Source organism: Erithacus rubecula (genome assembly GCF_903797595.1).
Source record: "Erithacus rubecula genome assembly, chromosome: 3".
NCBI classification, from domain to species: domain Eukaryota; kingdom Metazoa; phylum Chordata; class Aves; order Passeriformes; family Muscicapidae; genus Erithacus; species Erithacus rubecula.
This window is the reverse complement of record NC_136689.1, coordinates 127,008,228-127,030,447: the sequence shown is the minus strand read 5'-3', so window position 1 is coordinate 127,030,447 and position 22,220 is coordinate 127,008,228. Positions and strand designations below refer to the sequence as shown.

Sequence of the window (22,220 nt, the reverse complement as noted above, 5' to 3'; positions counted from 1 at the left end):
ATTATGTTTATGAATGACTTTGAAGTATATATTTGTAATTTAAATTCTAACATTAGTAATACCTGTTAGAAATGCAGACATGAGCTTCTGAAGTAATTTTTATTCTTCCTAGTTTTTTTACAAACTATATACAACTGAGACAGGATTGATATCTTAGGACTATTTTTGTTCATATTTTTAGGGGCTTGATGACTTCCTTTGTGTGTGTTTACACAGCACCTAATAGTTGTCCATGCCATCACGATTCCTGATTTCATTGCAGTATAAGTAATTATAATATAAATTATTATATCTGTTTACAAAACGATATTGTAATACAAAATAATTATAGTACTCAAAAACTAAGTATGGTCTTTATCCATTCTTTGGTCTAAGGAATTGTATTTGATGTCGATGGCAGTTCTGCAGAGAAGGGAGTCCTAATTCAGGCAAATAAATTTGTAAAGTGAATAAAATACCTCAGAAGAAAAAGAGTAATTCAGTTAGTTTGCTCCTACAGTTTTAGGATTGGGCTACATTAAGCCTTTTCTTACTCAGCTGCCTTCTTAGTAGTATGAGTTGGAAGAAATCATGGGAATACTCATGCAGAGTGTCTGCAACTTCCTCATCTCCATCTTGTCTAGACACCAGCAATCTCATAGGATATTCATGCCTCCAGAACATCTAGACTTCTCTTAACTGGAAGCTCTGAATGAGGCAGGAGAACAGAGGGAATCTGTTTTCCCTTTCAAAGTTCCTTCTTTGCCAGTGGGTAGGTACAGTATTGTAATGAATACCAAATCAGTGTCATATTTCACAGCACAGTTCTCAAATTCATGTCACAGGGGAAAGGTGAGATAGTGTTATTTATTCCAATGTCATTGACTAAAAATACTACTTGAAATTATAAGAGATGAATAAAGTGATCTTGAAAAATACCGTGGTATATATGTTACCCTACTGATGTTTTATTTTCAGTTTAAATGTACTTAGAAAGTTTTCTGGCAATTGCACAAGATACGACTTAAATTTCTGTGAGAGAGGCATGGAATTAGTCCATAATTTTTTTTGGCACTGTCTGCCCCACCATGTAATAAAGCCAGGCTACCTAACTTCTTTCAGATATTTTGAGTTTTTTACACCCTTTCTTCAGTGGCATAGATGGAGGACAATCTCCATCTTCCTCAGTTACTGAGAAGTCAGGGTATTTTTTGAAGTGGGGATTGTGGTATTAAATAGTTTCAAATGAACAGAAAAAATATCTAAATATCTATTCTTGTCAACTGTTGTTAAGGGAGAGGTAGGAGTGGGAGATTAGACTCTTTACCCTAAGTTTTTTCAGAAAAAGAAATACATGTGTGAATGGAGAGAGGGAGCACTTCTTGGCTCTGTTTCTTTGAAATAACCTGGACAAAATAATGCCTTAAATATTGGTGTTAAAGGATGTGGAGACAGCCTCTGCATTCCAGGAGCATTAAAGTCAGATAGGGATGTCAGACTTCCCTTCATTAGGTGAAACTGGTGAATTGTAAATAATAATTGGTCAGTGGGTATAGCCAAATACCCTGTGGAACAAACCTGGACACTAGACACGTGGCATTTGCTATCTGCCTGACCTCACCTGGCCCTGAACTGGAAAATGGGACATTTTGTGGGATTCCTCCTCACCACTTTCTGAGACCCTCATACCATACTCTATCTCAGGCATCTGCTGGCTCCTTTTCCTGAGTGGGTTTTTTTTCTGGCATATCCTACAAGCTGCTGCTCATGCTATGGACACATCTGGAAGTACTGCTGGTGAGCCACTGTGGCTTGTGGGATGATGCTTGGAAGAGCTCTGCATTAATCTGTTGTGCAAAGGAAGATGTTCTATTGCAGTTTTTCCATGACTCAGAAAAACAAAGAAACCTAAAAGGTCATATGGTGGTGTGTGATTTGTTTTGTGGGTTCATTCAATATTGCCATTGTGCATTTGGCCCGACCACAGTGAGTCAACTGGGTTGGATTGACTCAGACAAAGTAGAGGACTTGCACAACAGTAGGACTCAAGTCATTTGAAATTCCCTTGCTAAGGCACATCAAAGAGACGAAATTATGTATGGAGTGCAGATTTGTTTTTATGAAGTGGGAGCGTTGCAGTACTTGCACAACTAAAATCAGTTTGAAGTGGAACGTGGGCATCTCAGTGTTTTTATGGAACTTGCCTAGGTGTTTTACTACCTTGAACTTCCATTAGTTAGGCAAATAAACCTACTGTCAGGAAAGGATATAGAAATTGGCTCGAGCATGTAGGCTTTTCTTGTATTGACTTGGCTGGATCTACTTGGATCCATCAGATTCAAGAACATAAACAGCAGAAAGTCGAAGTTGTAAGGTGGTGAAATTGCAGCTATCTGTCACATGGTGCTCTGGAGCCTGAAACCTGCTGCTTGAGTAATTACGTGACAGCTTCCCCTGCCTCGCAGGGTAACTTGTGTGCTTTGGCACCACACACGCCAGAGCCAAGCGCCGGCACTTTTCACCTCAAAAGCTTTCCCTTGTCACCCGAGGCGGCTGCGGGGAGCAGCTCCCGCCTCCAGCCGCGGCTGCCTCCAGGCTTCCCCTCAGCGCTGCTCTGCGGCCGCTTGCCCACGAAGGCCTTGACTTTCTGAGGAGGGGCCGGGTGCCGCTGCCCCGCCTGGCGCGGACAGGCGGGTGAAAGGCTCGGCCGCCCGGCAGCGCTGTCCCGAGGCTACGGGGTGGCCGCGGGGGAAGAGCCGCTCTCAGGCGGCCGTGCTGCCCTAGGCCGCCCTTGCCCGGCGGCGCAGCGCCCCGAGCGGGGGGACCAGGCGCGGGGGCGGAACGGCGCCGCGGGGGTGCCGGTTCGCCCGGCCCGACTCGCAGGGACGCCCCGCGGGGGCGGACTACACCTCCCGGCGTGCCCCACGGGCCGTCGCCGCGCGGGGTATGCCGGGAGCTCGGCAGTACCGCGGCCTCCATGATCTTCCCCTCCCGCCGGCGCGGCAGCGCCCGCTTGTCTCGCGGTGGGCGGGGCTTTCTCGCAGCCGCCGCTCTGAGCGACGTCCACACCACCCTATCAGCGCCGACTCTGGCGCGGCTCTGGCCAATGAGCGGCGCGGGGGGCGGCTCCTGCCGAGGCCGGAGGTAGCGGTAGTGGCGGCAGCCGGAGCGCGGCCGTGGGTGGGCGTGGGTTCCGCGTTGAGGGGCGGTGAGGTCGGTGCGGAGCTGTGCGTGTCCGGCGGGGCCCGGGGGCTCGGTCAGCGGCCCCGGGGGGCCGCGGCGGCGACGGCATGGAGCAGGCAGCGCCCAAGAGGTAACGACCCTCCCCGGCGTCCCCTTCCCCGGCCGGAGCGCTGGCACGGGCAGGCTGAGGCCTCGGTGCCGGGGTCTGTGGGGGGCAGCGGGACAGGGACGGTGCTGAGCCTCGCTTAGCGGCCGGAGGGCTTGTCACGTGGGGAAGGGTATTCTGTAGGGTTGATGCCACGAAATACACTTTGTAGAAAATGTCCCGATGGAGACGAGCCCTGGGCGGGCTGCTTGAGTTAAGAACATTTTTAACATGAGGTGAGGAAAACTTGGTCGCCGAGCAGAGTCCTCTCTGGCCTGGGGGGTCTCCGATTCGATAGTTCAGGACACAGGAGCACACAGGAGTAGTTCTCTTTCCACGTTGGGAAGTGTCCCTGTGTTCTGCTGCTGGAGGGATGGATGCTTGTGGGGGTGGGCGTTGCATAGTTGCAATTGCAAATCAGGGAGTGGGAAGAAGCAAACCCCAAGAATTTTCCCACAGTAGATGTATTTTCTCAAATATATAGGGTGTCAGGTCGTATTAATTACTGTGGATGTTTTTAAAAATGATTTATCATTTGAATTCTTAGTGCATAAAATAATTTTACTTTGTGTTAAACTTAAGTTTAATCATATTTAATCAATTTGAACAAGCTTTTCTTGGATATAGGTGTACAATACACAGACTGTAGTTGTGTGGTGTATAAAATGTAGTTATATAGTTTAGATATATGTCTTTGAGCTCTGATTTTACTTTTGCTTCTTGATAATGAAAGATTTAGGGACTACACAATATCAAAATTTGTGATTAAGGATATTAGATCAGTTTTTACATTCATCTTTAAAACTTCTACATTCTCCATTTGGAGCGCTTAAAAACAGCTTTTTGTGGGATGATAGGACTTGAGAAGAGTGTAGTCTTGAACATCTGATTTCTCCAGTAACACATTAAGTGACAGTACCTACTGTGGAAAACTTTGAAAAAGAATTGGTTTTGTTGCTATCTAGAGTAGTTTTAGCAGGCAGTGGGGTAAGGAGGGACAGGCATACACTGTACTTTCAGGCTGACAGTGCTGCCTATCTCAAGAGAAGGAAGTAGGACAGGCACCAGCAAAAATTTAGGAGAAAAAATGGAAATGTCTGAGGAGTAATCAGTGCCACCAGTGGCAGTGGAGACCTTGGGATGTGGTGATATCACAGGACTGAAAATCAAACTGTGAAGTTAGTGTAACCTGCCAGATGTTTCAGGGAAGTTGTGACATTTGCAGTAACTTTATTGCCTAGCTGGAGGTGTGTGTCTCACCAAACTGAAACTAAAAGATGTTTAAAATCTTGGATTAGGTCAGAAAGAGCTAGATGTGGGAGTGTCTGATTGTTTTTATATTCCACATGTTTTTTGAAAGTTATTTCCAGAAATCTGTGATGAGAACTCAAATTTGTTTCTTTAGTGGAAGGGAAAATTTGAACTCAGTTTTTTTTTAAGATATTAAGATTTGAAGCAAATTTTTAATGGCTGGGCATAATGTCTCCTTTGTTAGTTTCAGTTTGTACAGTTTCCCGATTTTTGGTATTCCTAACTATTCTAGGCCACCCCTTTTTCTGCAAGTCCGGAAGTGCAGATTATTTTTTGAGGGCTGAATTTTTGGAACTGTCCTTGGATACAGTAGTGGTTTGAAATGGACCATGTTCACTTGGCAAAACAAATGTGAACACCAGAATTCTTTACTTTGGTGCCTGTTGTCCTCAGGAGCAGTTACTGAGAGGGCTCTATTGGCATCATACCCGGGGTGCAAGAGACATCTGTTTAGAGGTAGCAAGAATTTCGTATGTACACTAAAAAGCTGTGTGGATAACGTAGAATCCCAGAGTTGCCTTAGAGGTATAGGGCACTTTTATCTCCATTTCATTTTAGAGAAGCACACAGTGCAATTGCCTGTTACATAAATCTGTAATGCAGCCCTTCAGAAAGCAGCAGTGATGATGCCCAAATGGCATTCCAGACCATTGTGGCTTTTGAATGGACGTGCTGCCAAAATAATTCATTTCTTTTCTTTGACTAATGTGTTGCAAAAGTAACACGAGACTTTTAAATACAGTCCTTTTCATAATATTTTTTACTTTACAAATAATTTAGAGTAATGTTCTGATTTTATGCTGAGCAATTTGTGCAGCAGTTTTATTGCATCTAAATCTCTAACTATAGTTAAGATGTGCTTTATAGTTCTTTCACTAGAAAGGAGATTCGCTCTTGAAATAGTTACAAAATTTGCCTCTTAGTGTTGTAGTTTTCCTTTGTTGTTATTTGAGTTTTTCTATATCCTTGGCAAGCTCACATGTGAGGATACAGGTTGCATACAAGGGAAAAACAAAATAGTTATTGACAGAATTTTGTCAAGTATGTAGTTTTTAATCTTGCCCATCTCCTGCATGCTGCTGCCAAATGAAAGGCTGCTTAGCAGCATGGGAAGTGTTAATGAAGGTTTTCCAGTCCTTACTTTAAACTTGAGTTTAATGTTCAGTGAAAAACACTTCAGGTTTTGTGGGAAGAGGAAGAACTTGTTTTTAGGATATGAACTGTTTGTGAAAAAAGTGCCTTTTTAAAATTTGTGTCAGTGTGCATGTTGGCAATTGTCAAGTTCCTCCTGAAAATGATGGGACAAAAATGTTTGGGCTTTATTGGTAGAATGTTAAATGTAAGTACTCAGTGCAATGGTGTAAAGTGTCTTCATCTTGCTTCTGCTTGTGCAAATGCTGTGAAGCAGAGTAAATGTCTCAAGGCTTCCACCTGCCACCTCTATTTCAGATGACTGCAGTGATTTCTCCTACTACTTTCTCTTTTAATATGTCAGTATAATTCATCCCAGCCATTCTTTTTAAATGTTTCAATGTGCTAGTTCTTCTGCACAATAAATCACATATATTCATGTTTCCTGGACTGGCTGTCTAGTTTTTTGTAGCTCATGACAATAATTGATAGCTTTCTATTATTCATTCCACCTTTATTTTTATTTTTGAACTTTCAGGGATGTTTTGTCCCTACCTCTGCTGCATATTACCAATTTATTTTGTGAAATCTGTGTATAATGACTGTAGGGCATGATAGTATACTTTTATTTCTTTCTTTTTTTTTTTTTTTTCTTTCTGTTTTCAGGGAGGAAATCTCTTGCTCTTTCATGTTGCAGTTCAAGTTTTTCTGATCTTTATGCTGGGATTGGGTGCCGCTTAGGTTTTTTAGGTTTTCCTTTTCTAGAATTTGGCTGATGTACTCAATGGCAAAGAAGATTCTGGTCAGACTAGAAATTCATGTTTTCTCCTATGGGCTGGATTTATAAAAGTATAATTATTTACTAGGATGCATTTTTCTTGTTAAGAGACTAGATGTTGTGTGGAAAGTCAAACCATCTTGGAACAAGAAAATCCTTTTGACATGTAGTGTAGTTTTGACAGTGCAGTTTATTCCTTCTGGCTTAAGGAACAACTTCCCTTTTGAAAGATCTCTAAAATCACTGATAGTTTAGATTCTAGAGAAAAAAAGTAACCCAGAGTGACTTTCTACCCAGGTCTTATACTGAACTTCTCTGCATCTCCTTTGGGCTTTCTTGTATATGGTTATATATCTATTTATATATATGTGTGTGTATATGTATACATATATGTGTATATATATGTGTGTGTGTATACATATACACATACAGCACTTATATCCTTTGACCGGAGTAAAGCAGTGCTTGATTTTATTGATTTCTATGTTTTGTTTTAAATGCTTGTTATGAAAATAGAGGATGAATGAGGGACAGAGGAATGAGACACATCCTGTTGTTCTTGTGCCCTTTCTCTTCATTTTTGCCTGCTGCCCCCTCTTCACCTTGCCCCCTTCCCCCCACCATTAAGAGCTGATGCTGAGGTTTTAGATGTGTTTCTCTGTCCCAAGATTGTTGCTTGCTTTTAACTAACAGGATACTATTTCTAGTCTCTTCTTGTATTCTGCTTAGTGCTTTGCAGCCAGTTACACTGGTTGCCACCTTCTTCCTTGTTTCTCACAGAGTTTTCATAAATGCTTTCTTTACTGCAGCCCTTCAAGGTGAATCGCGTGATGTTCTGTAGTTCAGGAGCTGAATATTCTATTTAAACACCTAGGAATAGAAATCATTAGAATGTCTGAGTCATTAGGATTTTTCTATGGTTCAAAGAACTGTGGTGTTGATATTATCACTTGAACACAGGACCCAGCATCTGTACTGTTACAGTTTTTGTGAAGGAATGGGAGGTGCTTTGGGCAGGGTATTTGGTGGTGAAGTTTCTAGGCTAATTGATGTACATTTCTTACTGGATTTAGGTTTTGTATTAAGCTGCCTTAGTGTTAAGTGTGATTTGGTCTCACAACATGTTTGTCAGAGTTGGATGATATGAAAATAGTTTTAAAGCTACAGAATGCTTATTTCTTTGATCTCCTGGTTGCTTCTCAAGTATTCCAGGTATCTGTTATTTGACAATGACATTGGTTTTGATCAGTTTATGGCTGTTTGTGATTGTTTCACTAACTCTTCTTGAGCACTTACTATGCCTTGACGTTAATGGTGCTGTTAGAACTCTCTTGGTATGGAATTTTTTTTTCCTTCTTTCTTATTTTAGCAGGTGTTACTCTTTCAATGAGCAGGTGGACGTGTTCTCTTTGTGGGCATCTCCAGTCAGGGGTACTGTATGCTTTCTCTTTTCTTGCTGTTACTAAAAAAGTTGAGTTCCCTCTGCTTTTCTGTTTAGTACATTTTTCATTATGCAGCTGTTTGGTTGAGAGACTCAGCTAAAGGTTATGCTTTTTATTTTTCAGGGCTCTGCTTATATTGTAAACATACTGTGCATGGGCTTTTTTGGTGGCAAGAAGGGGATGATGGCAGCAGCTTGTTCTTTGTTCTTTGAGGCTGTATATAATGTGTTCAGAGAGGACAAAAATTTGGAACAAAGAAGCAAAATGAATGATATATTACTTTAATACCTACCTGCAAAATATTTTTTCCTCTTTGATTTGTCTCAAGATATGCTTGTTCAGTAATGAAATATGTGCTTTTCTGCAAGATTTAAGTTCTGTCTTTCTGCTTACTAGTGTTTAGCCAGCAGAGAGAATGAAAAAGAAAACAGTTTTTTTCTTGTAGGCCAGTTTTGCAGACATTGTTTAGCTGTTATCATTTGAGTTTTTTGCTATTTTTCTCCATGTTCATGAGTTTTTCCTTTTCTTTTCTGTGAAGATTTTTATTTTCCCTGGAAGCAGACTTTCCTGCTTCTTGACTGTTTACTGTAGCAAACTACATGGTCTTTATTATAGTCAATGCACTTTTCCTTGCTGATTGTAGATGCTTTTTGTATGCATATAATTGCTACATCTGTGAAATAGCTCTTTGGTGTATAAATGTGTGCACCCTTGTGCCTTCTCCTTGCCTTGCTTCCCTTGTATAACACCAATCCATATCACTTGTATGCTTTGACAATTACTTTAAATTCTTTGCTTTTACTTAGATGGTTGGCAATTAAAATATATTTTGACTTGTGAGTTCCCTCATTGGTCAGTCACTTTAATTTTTAATAATTTTGTATGCCACAGAATTGCATCTCCTAATATGAAGGGTTTATTTTTTCAGATCAATATTCTTCCACCATTAAATTTGTAAGTCTTTTCTGTCCATGCCTTTCTTCCTTCCTTCCCCTATTTTGTATTTGTTTCTAGAAAGTGTTGTGGGATAACTTACTTTCCATATGTTCTCAATGATCTGTTTTTCTTCAAAGTTTCCTTTTTTCCCCCTTTTTCCTCCTTTTGCACATGGAATACATTGTCTGTATTTAACATTACAGCACCAGCTATTCTTCAGCTCATCTTCTACTTTATTAGTACCCTTAGCTGTCATATAGAGTCAACTTGTTACTTCAGTCTTGCAGCAAAATTCCCTGTAACTTTATGGTGAAGGATTTACATGTTGCAGCCACCTGTCCTTGCTGCAATGTGTGTGTGGTTATATTTTCCTGTGCTATGTTTGGTGTTAGCTTTATGCAAGATTGCAGCCAAGTTGTGTTTTGAGATTTGCCAGAAGTCTGGGGGCCTGGATAGCTGAAAGTGCTGGAGACCAGGGAAAGGCTAGGACTGCTTTTAAAGGACAACAAATGGTGGTAAAAGGGGGTTGAAAGTGCTGGAAGAAATCATAGGGTGTTACTGAGTGATTTGAGACTGTGTGAGAGAGAACCAAGGGCAAAATATGGTGGTATTGCATAATTAGAGGTTTTGTTGCATCCTGTCCCTATGTGCATTTACAAAAATGCAAGAGAAGCTGCCCCAACAGCTCTTACAGTACTCAGCTTTTGGAATTTCATTCTTGTGCTCCTACCTGGGAAGTGGTGTCATATGCTCCCAGAATCATCTTGACTTCAGAATTCTTCTTTTAATGATGTCATTCACTGGCTGGTGAGGAGTACAGTTTAGAAACTGAGTACTTCATGTGGGTGAAGGATTGGTTTAGAAATAGAGAACAGTGTGGCATCCTCTAAGCAGTAAAGGACATGTGTTTGCATGCCTGTTTTCTGAGAGAAGGTAAACTTGTATTCTTTGTCTGTTTCTACTTCAGCAAAGGAAGTGGTTTGAGGAGTGAATTGGTCCCATGCTGCTTTGAATTGATCAAACATTAATGAGAAAGTGATAATGACAGAAATTGTTGAAACTCTTCATCTTATATGATAGTTGATTAAAATTTTGTTGCTGCACTTTAAGTATTTTTTTCCATTGGAATATATTTTTCTTAGCAATAATTTATTCTGTCTTCTTGCTTGTGTGAAAATTTGCTTGAGTTTGTTGTCCCCCAAACAAATAAACAACTTCTGTCTTTCTTTTAGCAAACTGAAAAAGCTAAGTGAAGATAGTTTAACTAAGCAGCCTGAAGAAGTCTTTGATGTTCTGGAGAAGCTTGGTGAAGGGTAAGTACAGCTATTTACAGGGGCATCAGAGGGAAACAATACATAAAGCATATGTTGGAATATTAAGTTACAGAGAGAGTGACTGTAAATGTCCTAAGGAATGTTTCTGTAGACAAGTTTTACTACTAAAGCAAATGCATGCATCAGTAGGTTTCCACATTTTCTTTTATATATTTATGCATTTTTGATGTCTGTTAACACAGCAAATGTACTGTAGTGGAATTGGAAACTCTAAAGCTTGACAAAGATTTCTTCAGTGTTGACAAAGCATTACTCTGTTTTTCCTGAGGTCTTGGTAGAACTGATCTTTTTGCAGCCTGAAAATCACTCAGACTTCTGCATGAGCATATGGCTTCTATGCATAATGGAAATCAGGAGCAGTTTGTCTTGTTTTTTAAAAAATATGTCTCTTATTTTTAGGTCTTATGGGAGTGTGTTTAAAGCAATACACAAAGAATCTGGACAAGTTGTAGCAATCAAACAGGTCCCAGTGGAGTCAGATCTTCAAGAAATAATTAAAGAAATCTCTATAATGCAACAATGTGACAGGTAGGTATGACATTTCTGTTCTCTTTGTAAGAGTCTATATGAACATGTATTTGTATTTGTGAAAATAGCTGAGATATAAGCACCTGCAGACTTTTTCATAGAAAGTAAATTGTCCAACACAGACTTTTTAATTAAAGGAACCACTTTGTGAACCTTCTTCTCTCCTTGGTTTGGATTGAAGGAAGTACAAATAGTGTACATAACAAAAACTGTTGAAAGAATAAATACTGGCCTCTGCTTTGAATTCTCTGTGCTTGCTTCACTTTACTTGCACTGTTAAAGGCAAAAGGTTGCTGTTTCCTTTGTCTTAGGCTTTGTGAAATTCTGAATTACCTGTTTCAGAAGATTGATAAAGATGTTTCTAGGAGAAGATGAATGGCTAGCAGTTAACTTACAGTACAGTATTATCTCTTGGGTGCATTTTTTGTGCAGTAGCATACTTTTTAAAAAGTGAACAACCTTGTAAAAGTGCTGGTAGATTGTTACCTTACAGTTGTTCACAAATCTTATAATTGCAGGTTTTGTAGAAATGAAGGCCTTGATGCAAGGATGCAAAAATTACTTTGCATTTTCTCTTGTCTATGGAGTTTTGTGCTGCAACGTTGAAATCAGATTTATTAGTGTCAGTTTTTAAGCAAATATGAACAGTGTTTGAGATTGCACAGCAGTTTATGTTTTGTAAAGATTATCCTGTCCCCAATGATAGTAACACGCAGTTGTTGCAGGGAATACTGACATAATATAAATCTGACAAGTGATGGTCGCAAAAATCTGTGGGTTTTCTTTAGAAGTAATACAGCCATCCTCACTACAGGAATTTATAAGGAACAAGATCAGTATGTTGTACTTGTAAATGGTAGACATTTGGACTGGTTAGGGCCTTTCTTTCTGAAAAGGCAAATTAATTTAGTGCTAACAGTTGCTCTTAAATGAACTAGTTTTTTGATAGTGTTGACCTGCAGTTTTTTTTAAAGATAGTATCATGTTGCAGGAGGCAACCATAAGCCCTTTCTTCTTCCAATATCAGTTGTCTGTGTGAAGAATGTTGCTGCCAGAAGTGCTGATCCTAAAATACACTTCCTTGCTCCAAAACAAGATGATGTTTGATTCTTCCCCGTAATGTAGGTGTTCTGATGAGAAACCACAATCTGAAATCTCAGAATCTCACTTCTTGACTTTGTGGGAGATAGATGACAATCAGCCTAGTTTAAGTTCCTCCAAAAAACCCCACCCCAAATCTTCAGTCTTTTATTTCCATAAATATACCCTCTAATAACTTCTGAAGGCTGATCCTTTTTATGTTTACCACATCTGTTTCTGCCTTTCTTTTGCAAGTGACTCAAAGGAAGCATTATGTCAAGTGACAAACTGATGAGTAGCAAAGCAGTATGCTCTGTTTGTGACAATACTATATCTGATACTGCAGATGAGATGCTTCAGTATGAAAATGCATTTACAAATCCAGAAGGCTTCAAACCAACACTAGATTCTCTTTAATCTGAAAGTCTAGCTCTGTGCTTGAAATGAGTTCATTATTGTAAAACTGGGAAAACATGGGTGAATTTCCATGTTATTTGGTTCTGGAGAGAAGAAAACAAGGCAGTCTTTTTGAGAAGAGAAACATTCAAAAGAGAGCTTAGAGGAGCAAAAAACAAAGCTTTTTATCAGATAACTAGTATTTGGGAAAACCATGTCTGTATTTGAAGGTTGCTGAAAACTTATATACATAGTAATGGCTTTAGAATTTTATTTAGTAATCAGAATTTGTTCCAAGAAGGTGTTGGTTCAGCTAATTACAGATTTAAAATGTGTTTGGTTCCACTTGCTCTTTAGCTGTGTCAAACAGTAGCTCTTAACAACAGGTGTGCTGGTGATTTTTTTTTTCCCTTCTACTAAAAATTCACCTATTTATCTAACTTTTTTTTCCATCTAGTCCTTATGTTGTCAAGTACTATGGCAGCTACTTTAAGAACACAGATCTGTGGATTGTTATGGAATATTGTGGAGCTGGCTCTGTTTCAGACATAATTAGACTGCGTAATAAAACGGTGAGTTTTTTTAAAATATGTATAGAACTTCTTAAAATCAACTTGTGAATTAAGATGCAAAGCCATAATAATAGCTGGAGTTACAAGACAAGATCGTGGCTGGTGCCTAGGGGTGTATCTGTGCCTTGGTTCCCAGGAAACAAGCTCATGTAGTTGCTAACTGTCTTTGTGAAGACTCTTTTCCTCTGTGGTCACCAGCAGAAGCAAATGCATTTTGAAACACAAGATCTTGGGAACTTCTTGAAAATGACTGCTTTGTAGAAGGCTAAACTGTGGCTTCTTTTCCCTATCCCTTCCACCTTACAGCCACTTAGTAATTGCATGGTTTAGAAACAGGCATAAAATTGTCCCACTGTCACTCAGTAATTAGGGAGCATCAGTTGTAACTGGCATTACTCAAGGAATGAGAGGGGGAAGAGATGCCAGCTAAGGAATGTGAGAGGGAACCAGAATGAGGGATGTATGGAAGTGTCTTAATGGACTTATAACAGCAGTAATAGAGAGGAAGCCTGTAGGAAGCAGGGTTTGTTAGTTGTAATTAAGAAACAGCTTCTCTGAAAAGTGTTTTGTTGTAGGTGTCAAACAACCTTGGATTCCTTTGAATCCATTGTTTTCAGGAAGGGGCTGTAACATGAGGTATTCTTACCAGCAAGGACTCTGAGGTACTAATTGCTGAGCTTCACGTTTTGTACATACTCCCTGAAATGTTCCTTGCACCTGACTTGGGAGCAGAGGGGGAAAGTAAAGGAGAGAAAAGCAATGTTTAGGCCTAGAAAACAAGACATAAAGGAAAATGATATCTGGTTTATTAGGAAGTGGAGGTGATGTTGAGATTAAAGGCAGCCCTGTTGGAGAAGGTGTCTTGTATCAGGGCTGCTAATGTACTGTTAAAGTGATGTCTGGGGAAAAGCCAAAACCAAAGTGAGGTTGCTGGAGTTCTGCAGTCCAAAGTGAGGTTGCTGGAGTTCTGCAGTCTTCAAAATTGGTGTTCTTGCTGTTGTATAATGTCCAAGGATCAGTAGATCCAGCAGGAAATGGCATAAGCTAGTCCAGAATTTAAAAAAGCAAAACATACCATAACCCATTTAAAACAGAATTTAGGGAAAAAAAAAAAAAAAAGAGAGTAAACTTGTTTGTGCATTGATAGAAAATGTTTGAATTTTCATTTTAAAAAATGTGTGCATATGAATGTGTGTGTACTTACATAAAATCAGGCTATCTAGCTTTTTTTACATCTGTTGTAGGATATTGACATAGTAGATATAATAAAGATTTGAGGGGAAGGGATATTGGAGTCTTGGAGCAAGTGCATACTGGTGATCAGACAAACTACCTCTTATACTGCTGTTTGTGTTTAAGGTCAATATGATTAAATAGCATGAATTCTGTGTTAAGAAACAGAATAATCATAATCACTAAATATATCAATACCGATGATAAAGCTTTTGTAAAGACAAGTCATGGAGTGCATGGCTAGTAGAGTTCTGTAAAGGAGTTGGTAAGGACACAATTAATGCTGACTGGTGTAAAGTTGGTTGGATGTGCTGAAATATTTATGGACAGACTTCCACACCAGAGGCTCTTCAAGCAAATACAGCTGTAATCTGGAGTAAATGGGGAGTTCTATCACAATTGGGTAATTGTTTTAAATATAAAAAAGAGGGAGTTTTGGCCTACTACATGGATCTGTGCTATCCTGTTTCAGAAAGAGGGTAGAAATACTGGTGAGAGAATGGTTATATTCCTTGTGGTGGAAACTAGCAAAGACTTGAATGGTTTTGTCATACTGAGAAAATAAGCACAACTAAATGTCAAGAAATACGTTTGGCTTGGTGAGGAAGGCAAAGTCCTTACATTCAAGGTTCATGAGCACTTCAGCTTAACTTTTAGAAATAGTTGACTGAGTAAAATGGTTGTCTGAGATTACAGTGGTACCAAGAACAGCAGAACTATGTAAGTTAGAGAAGGTAACAAGGGTGATCAGAAGTAAAGACTACTTCTCTAGAAGCAGATACCAGAAGCATTTGGATATTTCTGTGATAAGAGGCACCTGGAGGGAGAGACGTGGTGAAAGGTTTTGAAAACCAAACTTGGCACCAAGAAAATAAGGTATGGGTATCTTTCTGTGTATTACAAACGAGATTACTTGTGACAGTAGATGTAAACAAAAAATTTTTTCTTTGCTCATGATAATGAGGATCACTGTATAGTTATAGAAGTTCTTGTAGGTTGTGAGAGTTGGTATTCAAAAGGCAACTAACTAAGTTAGACCAGGGAAAAATGACTGTGACTGCACTCAAATGTGCAATGACTGGAGCAGGAAGTCCATGTGCTTCAGATCTCTGGGAAGGTGAAGCAGACAACTATCACAGTTTACTTAGCATGTGCTTACATTCAGGCATTACATTTCATTTATAGAATGGGAGAGTTCTAGTGCCTGTAACAAAAAAAATAAGCAAAACAAACTTCTCCATTTCTCCCTTGCTATGCCTCTGTTTTGAAAGTTTTGGGAGATTTAGGCAGAGGCTTTGGACTTCTTTGAATTCTCTTGCTCTTTGTGGGACAGTGGCCTGATCACTCAGACTGTGTGTGATGGGAATCTTGTGACTTTACTGGAATGAAGCTGCTTAAAGTACTAGAGCATTCTGTTGATGACCTTATAATTTATTTATTCATTTATTAAATGGAAATAAGAAATTGCTTTGTAATAATAAAATAAATTTCTTCACTTGCAAAGAAGAAGGAGAGAGTTGTTTCTTATTTTGTCAGAATATTTACTGAATACAGTTAGACACATAGAGTTATGTATTCTGTAACTTTGCTAAATTGTCAAATGAAGACTGTGGCTGGACCAAGGGAAAGTTTATTTCTTTGTATTTAAGGAAAAGAAATAAAAAAAGTTGAAGTTAGAACCCTTTAGTGCAGTGGCCATTAGGATTATCATTTGGACTTGATCTTAAAAGTCTCTTCCAACCTAAATGATTCTATGATCATTATTAAGTCATAGGAAAAGATGTATTTCTCCTCCTGTTTGGGGAGGAAACATTAATATGTATTTGCCCTTGTTTGTCTCTAAAAGTAAGAATTTATTGGTAATCTTTTCTGGTTTTGTGGTATCCCTACTTTTTAAAAAAATGTGTTTGTTTAGAAAGTGAACAACACTGGGCTTTGTTCCACTGTTCTAGTGGACCAAAACCAAGGGAAACAGAATCCAAAGTTAGGGTAATTTTTCGTGACTGTTTGGAGCCTAGCCATATGCAGAAGTTTGCATCTTGGCAAGAGCAGGCTCTTGTCCTAGAGGCCTAAGCTGCTGATTTGAAGTTGAATGGACCCCTTCGATTCTGCCTGGAGTCTTGTAGTGTGCCAGGCAGATCAGCAGCACTTCAGCAAATTCATGGTGCTTGTTAGCTCATCTGGGGTGTGATGTTCATGAGTCCTGGGCAGCAAAGCTTAGATCTAGTTTTGTCTACTTTTCTCAGAGACTGGTTTGGGAGGTACATGTATCTTACACATTCAAACTGTGGGTTGCTGCCAGGAGGAGCATTTCTGCTGTTGTCCTCCAACCTGACTGATGTGTTCCTCCTGCCTTTTCCGAGCCTCAGATGCAGTGATTGTCTGTGGCTACAGGGTGATCTTTGATTATGATATAATATGATATGATATGATATGATATGATATGATATGGTGGGGGAACTTCCTCTCTGTTCTGTCCTCCCCACCCCCTCATGAGCTAACTCTGGATTTACTGTGGCAGCACAGTGGCTTGATCTGATGCAAGAATGAGCCGTGCAGAAAGGGAAGGAAGAGAATGTATGAGACTGACTTTCAGTGTCAATAGAATTAGATAATTGGAGTGTGAAGCAACACTCTTAAGTCTTACTGACTGCTTTTAACATAAGGGAGAATATTTACACAGACCCAACCTTGTCTTTTTAATGATAATTAAGGATGCATTTGCTCATCCACTGATCGTGATTAACTGAGTCGTTCTAATCCTGACTCTTTGGGGACCAAATTCATTTGTCTGAAACATACTGGGTAGTGGCTGTGTTGTAGGATTATCAGACAACCCTGTCTTATTTGAGTCAGTAATGTAAGTAACAAGTATAGAAATGGATAGCTGTGTAAGTACTGTGTAATTGGGCTCACAGATTGTGCATGTTGGATCTAAAATTACTTCCTTTACATGCCAGTTTATCAGCTCCATATAAAATGCCTCATGTACTCTTAATACACTCAATGCCTTCTGCTATGTTCTCTTAGCCAATTACTTTTTTCCATGTGTAAAGCTCCAGTAATTCAAGTGAACAGTGTATCCAAATCTCTGGATACTATATTTAAATGTCTTACTGGATTTGCTTTCTCTGTATGTTACTATGGGGGTCTAGGGTAAATCTTTTGTTATCTGGGCTAAAGGCATTTTGCTCATAAGAATGTGGTTTTGCAGTTTTAAGCAGTGATGTTTCTCAGTAATTTTACAGTCAAAATAGTTCCAATTTGTAGGCCTTTGCTTCACTAAAGTACATGTGATTATTAACAATCTAGGGCCTAATACCTCTTATATTTTTTAAATAGTGTCTGTTGCAGTATAATTTCCTCAGTTGAGCCCATATGGATTAATTAATACCCACACAGGCCATACACAAAGATTGAAATTCCTTCTGTGCTGGCTCACTTGCTTATCTGATCTTGGTGACCATGGACAAGTTCATCCTGGCTATGCTGCTGACCATGTTCTGTCAGTTGGCCTTCCAGGTGATGAACTGACTCAGATGGGCTAATCAGCTGTGTTACTATCCAGAGACTGAACTTTAGGCCAACATTCTTAAATTATTCCTCTCTACAGCCAGGTTGGGGAAAAGGAGGAAAGGACTTGATCACAAATGTCCTGGTTGCTTTATTCTGTGTTTAGCCTTACAAAGCAGAATAGCTCATACTAGCTTCTGCAATGCAATGCTGAGATTTTCAGTGGTTGTCTAGTAAAATCCTTACTATGGCTCTGAATGATTGGCTGTTACATAATACTGGGAATTGTTGTTCCTTAGTTCTTAAGGCTAGCATTCTAAGTTCTTGAAAAATGATTTGTACTGTCTAACTCTCCAAATAATAGACGTTTCTTTCAACCTTGCATTAAACTGTATTCATCTGCTTGGAAATTTGCACATGAAAATTACTTGTTTCCCTAAGCTGAAAAATCTTTCTATGCCAGAAATAAGATGCAAGTTGTGTTGGCTAATTTTTATGAAAGAAAAGGAAGCTTGAGCTACATTGGCATTCATTCATTTCCAAAATAACTATGTATATATTACATGCAAATACAGTTGACCAACAGCATTCAGAAATGGGGAAGTTTCATAACAAAGATTGACTATGCAGCATCCTCTGGTAAATGTGCTTTGGGATACATTAACTATCTTCTCTTTCCCCTTTTTCTGCAGTGTTAACAGATCATGCTCACTCAGTGAGGAATAGTATGCTATTAAATTACACATCCTATGAAGTCCAGTGTTTATTTGTAAAATACTGTAACAATTGCTCTGAAGACAGAATTACTTCTCCCCAGACTTTACCTGACCTTCCTGTTTCCATTGAAAGAAATACTGTTGTTAACTTGTGACATGAGCATCTACAAGTTAGTTCTAAGAAGAATTTGATTGCTGGATGATTTCTGTTGTTTCCTATAGGTGCAAAAAATGTTGGAGTTCATTTTGTGGACAGTCTTAAAACTCTCCACATAATACTAAAATGCTCAGCATCATATAATTCACTTTCTGTTTAAAAAGAGTACTTCTTGGAAGAAAGCTTACAAAATACAACTTCAGTTCTAATGGCTGTATTTGCTGGGTTTCACAATATTTATATTTGCATCTGATCTTTTTGCAGTCAGGCCATTGATAAAAGATGAGAGAGACTATAATAGATTGAGGGGGAGATAGAATTTTCACATATTTTTTCTGATCTGAGCAAACTGGCCAGTTGCACAGTCAGCAGATCTCCTTTGCCACCTCACTCATGTTTCAGAAAACAAATCTGTGGAACTTTTGGGAGAATAGAAGAAGTTGCATCTGTGGTTTGAAGTCAGTTACTCATTTTTCAAACTGAGCTGCTAATGATTTTAAAAAAAAAAATGTTAGAATTATTTCCCCTCTTTAAATAGTTTTCATTTAGTGTCAGCTTTAAGTTGCTGAAACAATAAAATGACCATGTAAACATAGAATATGATGAAATTTATAATAAAATCTTGCAATAAAAGTTAACTGTTTAAATGAATGTTTAATCAGGTCAGTCATCTGCTGGTACCCTGTATACAGCTTGCATTGCAAAACACATAAAATCTTATTCTTGTTGTAATAAAGGGTGGAAGTTTAACCTTATTGCCTCCCCACACCACTCTTTCCCCTCAGAAGAACCCCATCATTGTTCACCTTGGAGAGACAGAAATATGGACTGAATTTTTAATGTATTTCCAGTTTGAATCAACCTCTCTTACATATGAAGTTGTAATCTGGGCAATAAAATTTGTCTCCAAGGAGTTAAGTCAAGTTTCATTACTGACTTCCATGTATATTTTATTTGTCAATTAAAGGATCTTTAAAGTTTAGATGGGTTTATTGCTATGTATTATTGTGGTGAGGAAGTGGGGGAAATGTAGAAAAAGTGCAGGTAAAAGATAAAAGAAAGCCTACTGTTTTGAATTTGGATGTTTATTTTAGAGGTGATAAGGAAAGAGGTGAACAGTGTGCCACTGATTTGGAATAAGTGATAATTTTACTTTGAAAGCGACTTCTGGAAGTCAACTAGGTGAATCTCCTTTTCCAAGGAAGGAAGTCCAGTTAGTGTTTAGGACCTTGTTCAGATCAGTTTTAACAATCTGAAAAGCAGGAGACTCAACAGTCTCTTTCTCCAACCCCATGAACTTTTATTTCTTCTTGTATGCTCAGTGAGGATTGTTTTGATTTGTTCTAGCCCCTCTAGTTCAGTTTTAGGTGAGCACTCCAATCTGTCAGCCTTTCTTGTATAGCAGCCTGGAACTGGGCACAGTATTTCAAATTTTGCTTCACAAGTGTTAAATGGAGGGGAATATTTACTTGACCTGACTGTGCTTCCCTAGTGAAGGCCAGTCTGTGGCTAGGATGTATTGCTGGTGTTGCTGACTGATGTTCAGCTTGTCTTCTGGAGCCACCCAGAACCTTTCCTGCTGGAATGTTTCCTGCCACATTGATTCTCAGTCCATACTGGTCATGGCAGGGGTTCTTCTCTCCTGGTGTGGGACTCTGCTGTTTAATGCTGTGTTTGTGGTCAAGCTAACTCTTCCAGCTTGTTGTGATCCCTCTATATGGCAGCCCTGACCTGTCTTTTAGTGTACTGTTTCCACCCTGTTTTGTGGCATCCACAAACCATGATGGGATGTGTTCTTGCTCATTGTTCATGCTCTTGATCAAGAGGTTGGGGAGTACTCACCCTATGATCAGTCTCTGAGAACATTGCTTGTAGCTGGCTCTTAGTTATGTTTTGAACTACTGCTGGGCCTGGCAGCCCAGCTGATTGTTCTTCTATGTCTTTTCCACGATTCCCCAGATTTAGTTAAAAACTTATATTGGAGATTGCCAACAGCCTTTGTGAAGTCAAATGAAACTACATTCTCAGCTTTCTCTCTGTCCTCATAGGAAAGTGACCAGGTTAATTTAGCATGATTTCCTTCTGCTCAACTTATGCTGGCTGTTTCCAGTCACCCTTTTATCCTTCGTATAAAATTAGCTTCTCTGTGGATTCACCCCATAATATCATAGGGCCTGAGGATGAGCTGATCAGCCTGTGTGTTCCTTAGATTCTTCTACTTGCCCATTTTGAAGATGATGGTATTGTAAGGGATGCCCTGATTGCTGTGACCTTTTGAAGTTCCTGGTGGAAGAATGGCTCCTTTATTTGCCATGAGAGTGGACCTGCCCAATGTGTTCAACTTAATCAGTGTGTTTAGATGCAGTCATCTGATACTTCCTGGAAGCATTGACTTAATGTGCATGTATTAGTATAAAAAGAGCAGCTGGGAATGGACTTAGTTAAAACAACTAAGCTGACCCAGACCCCCTTAGAGGGGCCTCAGGAAGGAGAATGACTGTGTGCAAGAGAACCTGTGGACGAGTTGTCCCAGTAGCTGCAAGGATTACGTGGTGTGTGATGGACTGGATAAACACACCCCTCAGTCTCCCCTGTGTGTGGCATCTGTAGCCAGTTAGATATAAATATATGAATTAGATGTCTGTTATAGACTCCTAATAGATCTGGCACACTAGAATTTGCTGCTTTGCTCCAGATTTTGATTTTTAAGATTGGCTTCATGTCTAATGTATTTTATGTAGGCTGTGGAGTTATTCACCTCTATCATTCACATTCTTTTTAACATATAATCTGTGTGTGGTTTTGATGGTGAAGAATTAGAAGCTGCTTCATGATGGAGTCTCATTTTGAGAGTAGCACCAACCCATCAAAGGGACGGCATACAGGACTAGAACTAGCCAAAGATACCAAACAGATAAATGTTGCACAAGGTTTTACATGAGGATCTTGACAAGAACGGAAATCAGAAACAAAGCAGAAAAATTGACTGTGAAATTATACTAAGGTGCAAGGTATAGAGTTGTGCTGATAGAAGAATGATTCTGTGCATGTAAAAGCTCAGAATAAAATAGAATAAAATGACTTTTTTACAGGAAAAATACTGCCCATACAGTTTGATCAGGAATAGAACAGTATAAGAACTATACATCTAGATCAGGATAGCAACATTGACTGGAACATGATTTTATATTAATATGAAATAGTTGAGTTTCATTTAATTGTTCTGTGTGATGGTTATCAATGACATTGCTTGTATGTCAATATCAAAGTACTTCTAGAGCTAGAGAGTAGGTGGGTATTGAGTAGATGGCAGGCTGTGTGCTTTGACAAAGCTGGTAATGGTCTGGTTCTGTACTTAGCTGTTTGTATGTTGAAAGTTACTTGTAGGGACACACACACTGCACTACCTGTATAGCAACTTTTAAGCATGCTTATGAGGACAGATTCTGATTTAGAGTAAAGAAGGGAGGAGACATAATTAAGAAGCACTTTGATGTGGATTTTAAGAGTTTATTTGTGGTTTTGTGAATAAATGAGCTTTGCGTCTGTTTTTATGTAGTTTGGTCTCTTGTTACTTCCAAAAATTGATAGGCTGAAAAGGTGTGTCTGCCTTCATTTATTTGCATTAGTTTATGTCAGCTAGTCTCTATGATGTAAAAAAGAACGGTATGTTATTTTTTTGTCACGTTAAAAAAAATAAATCAGTATATCCCAGCAAAACCACTTCCCCCCTATCTTTTAAATACGAAGGTGTTGATGCATTTAGGTACTCTGTATTCAGGAATA

General features: G+C 39.2%; 1 protein-coding gene across 1 annotated transcript in view; it reads left to right on the top strand.

The window, feature by feature from the left end:
• Window positions 1-3,094: 3,094 nt before the first annotated feature.
• STK3 (serine/threonine kinase 3) overlaps window positions 3,095-22,220 on the top strand; it is a 124,929-nt gene continuing 105,803 nt past the window's right edge. Inside the window, exons 1-4 of the mRNA XM_079302479.1 lie at window positions 3,095-3,292; window positions 10,138-10,218; window positions 10,639-10,767; window positions 12,701-12,815. Coding sequence (XP_079158605.1) covers window positions 3,270-3,292; window positions 10,138-10,218; window positions 10,639-10,767; window positions 12,701-12,815 — 348 coding nt within the window. The 5' untranslated portion in view covers window positions 3,095-3,269. The remainder of the gene's footprint in view (window positions 3,293-10,137; window positions 10,219-10,638; window positions 10,768-12,700; window positions 12,816-22,220) is intronic.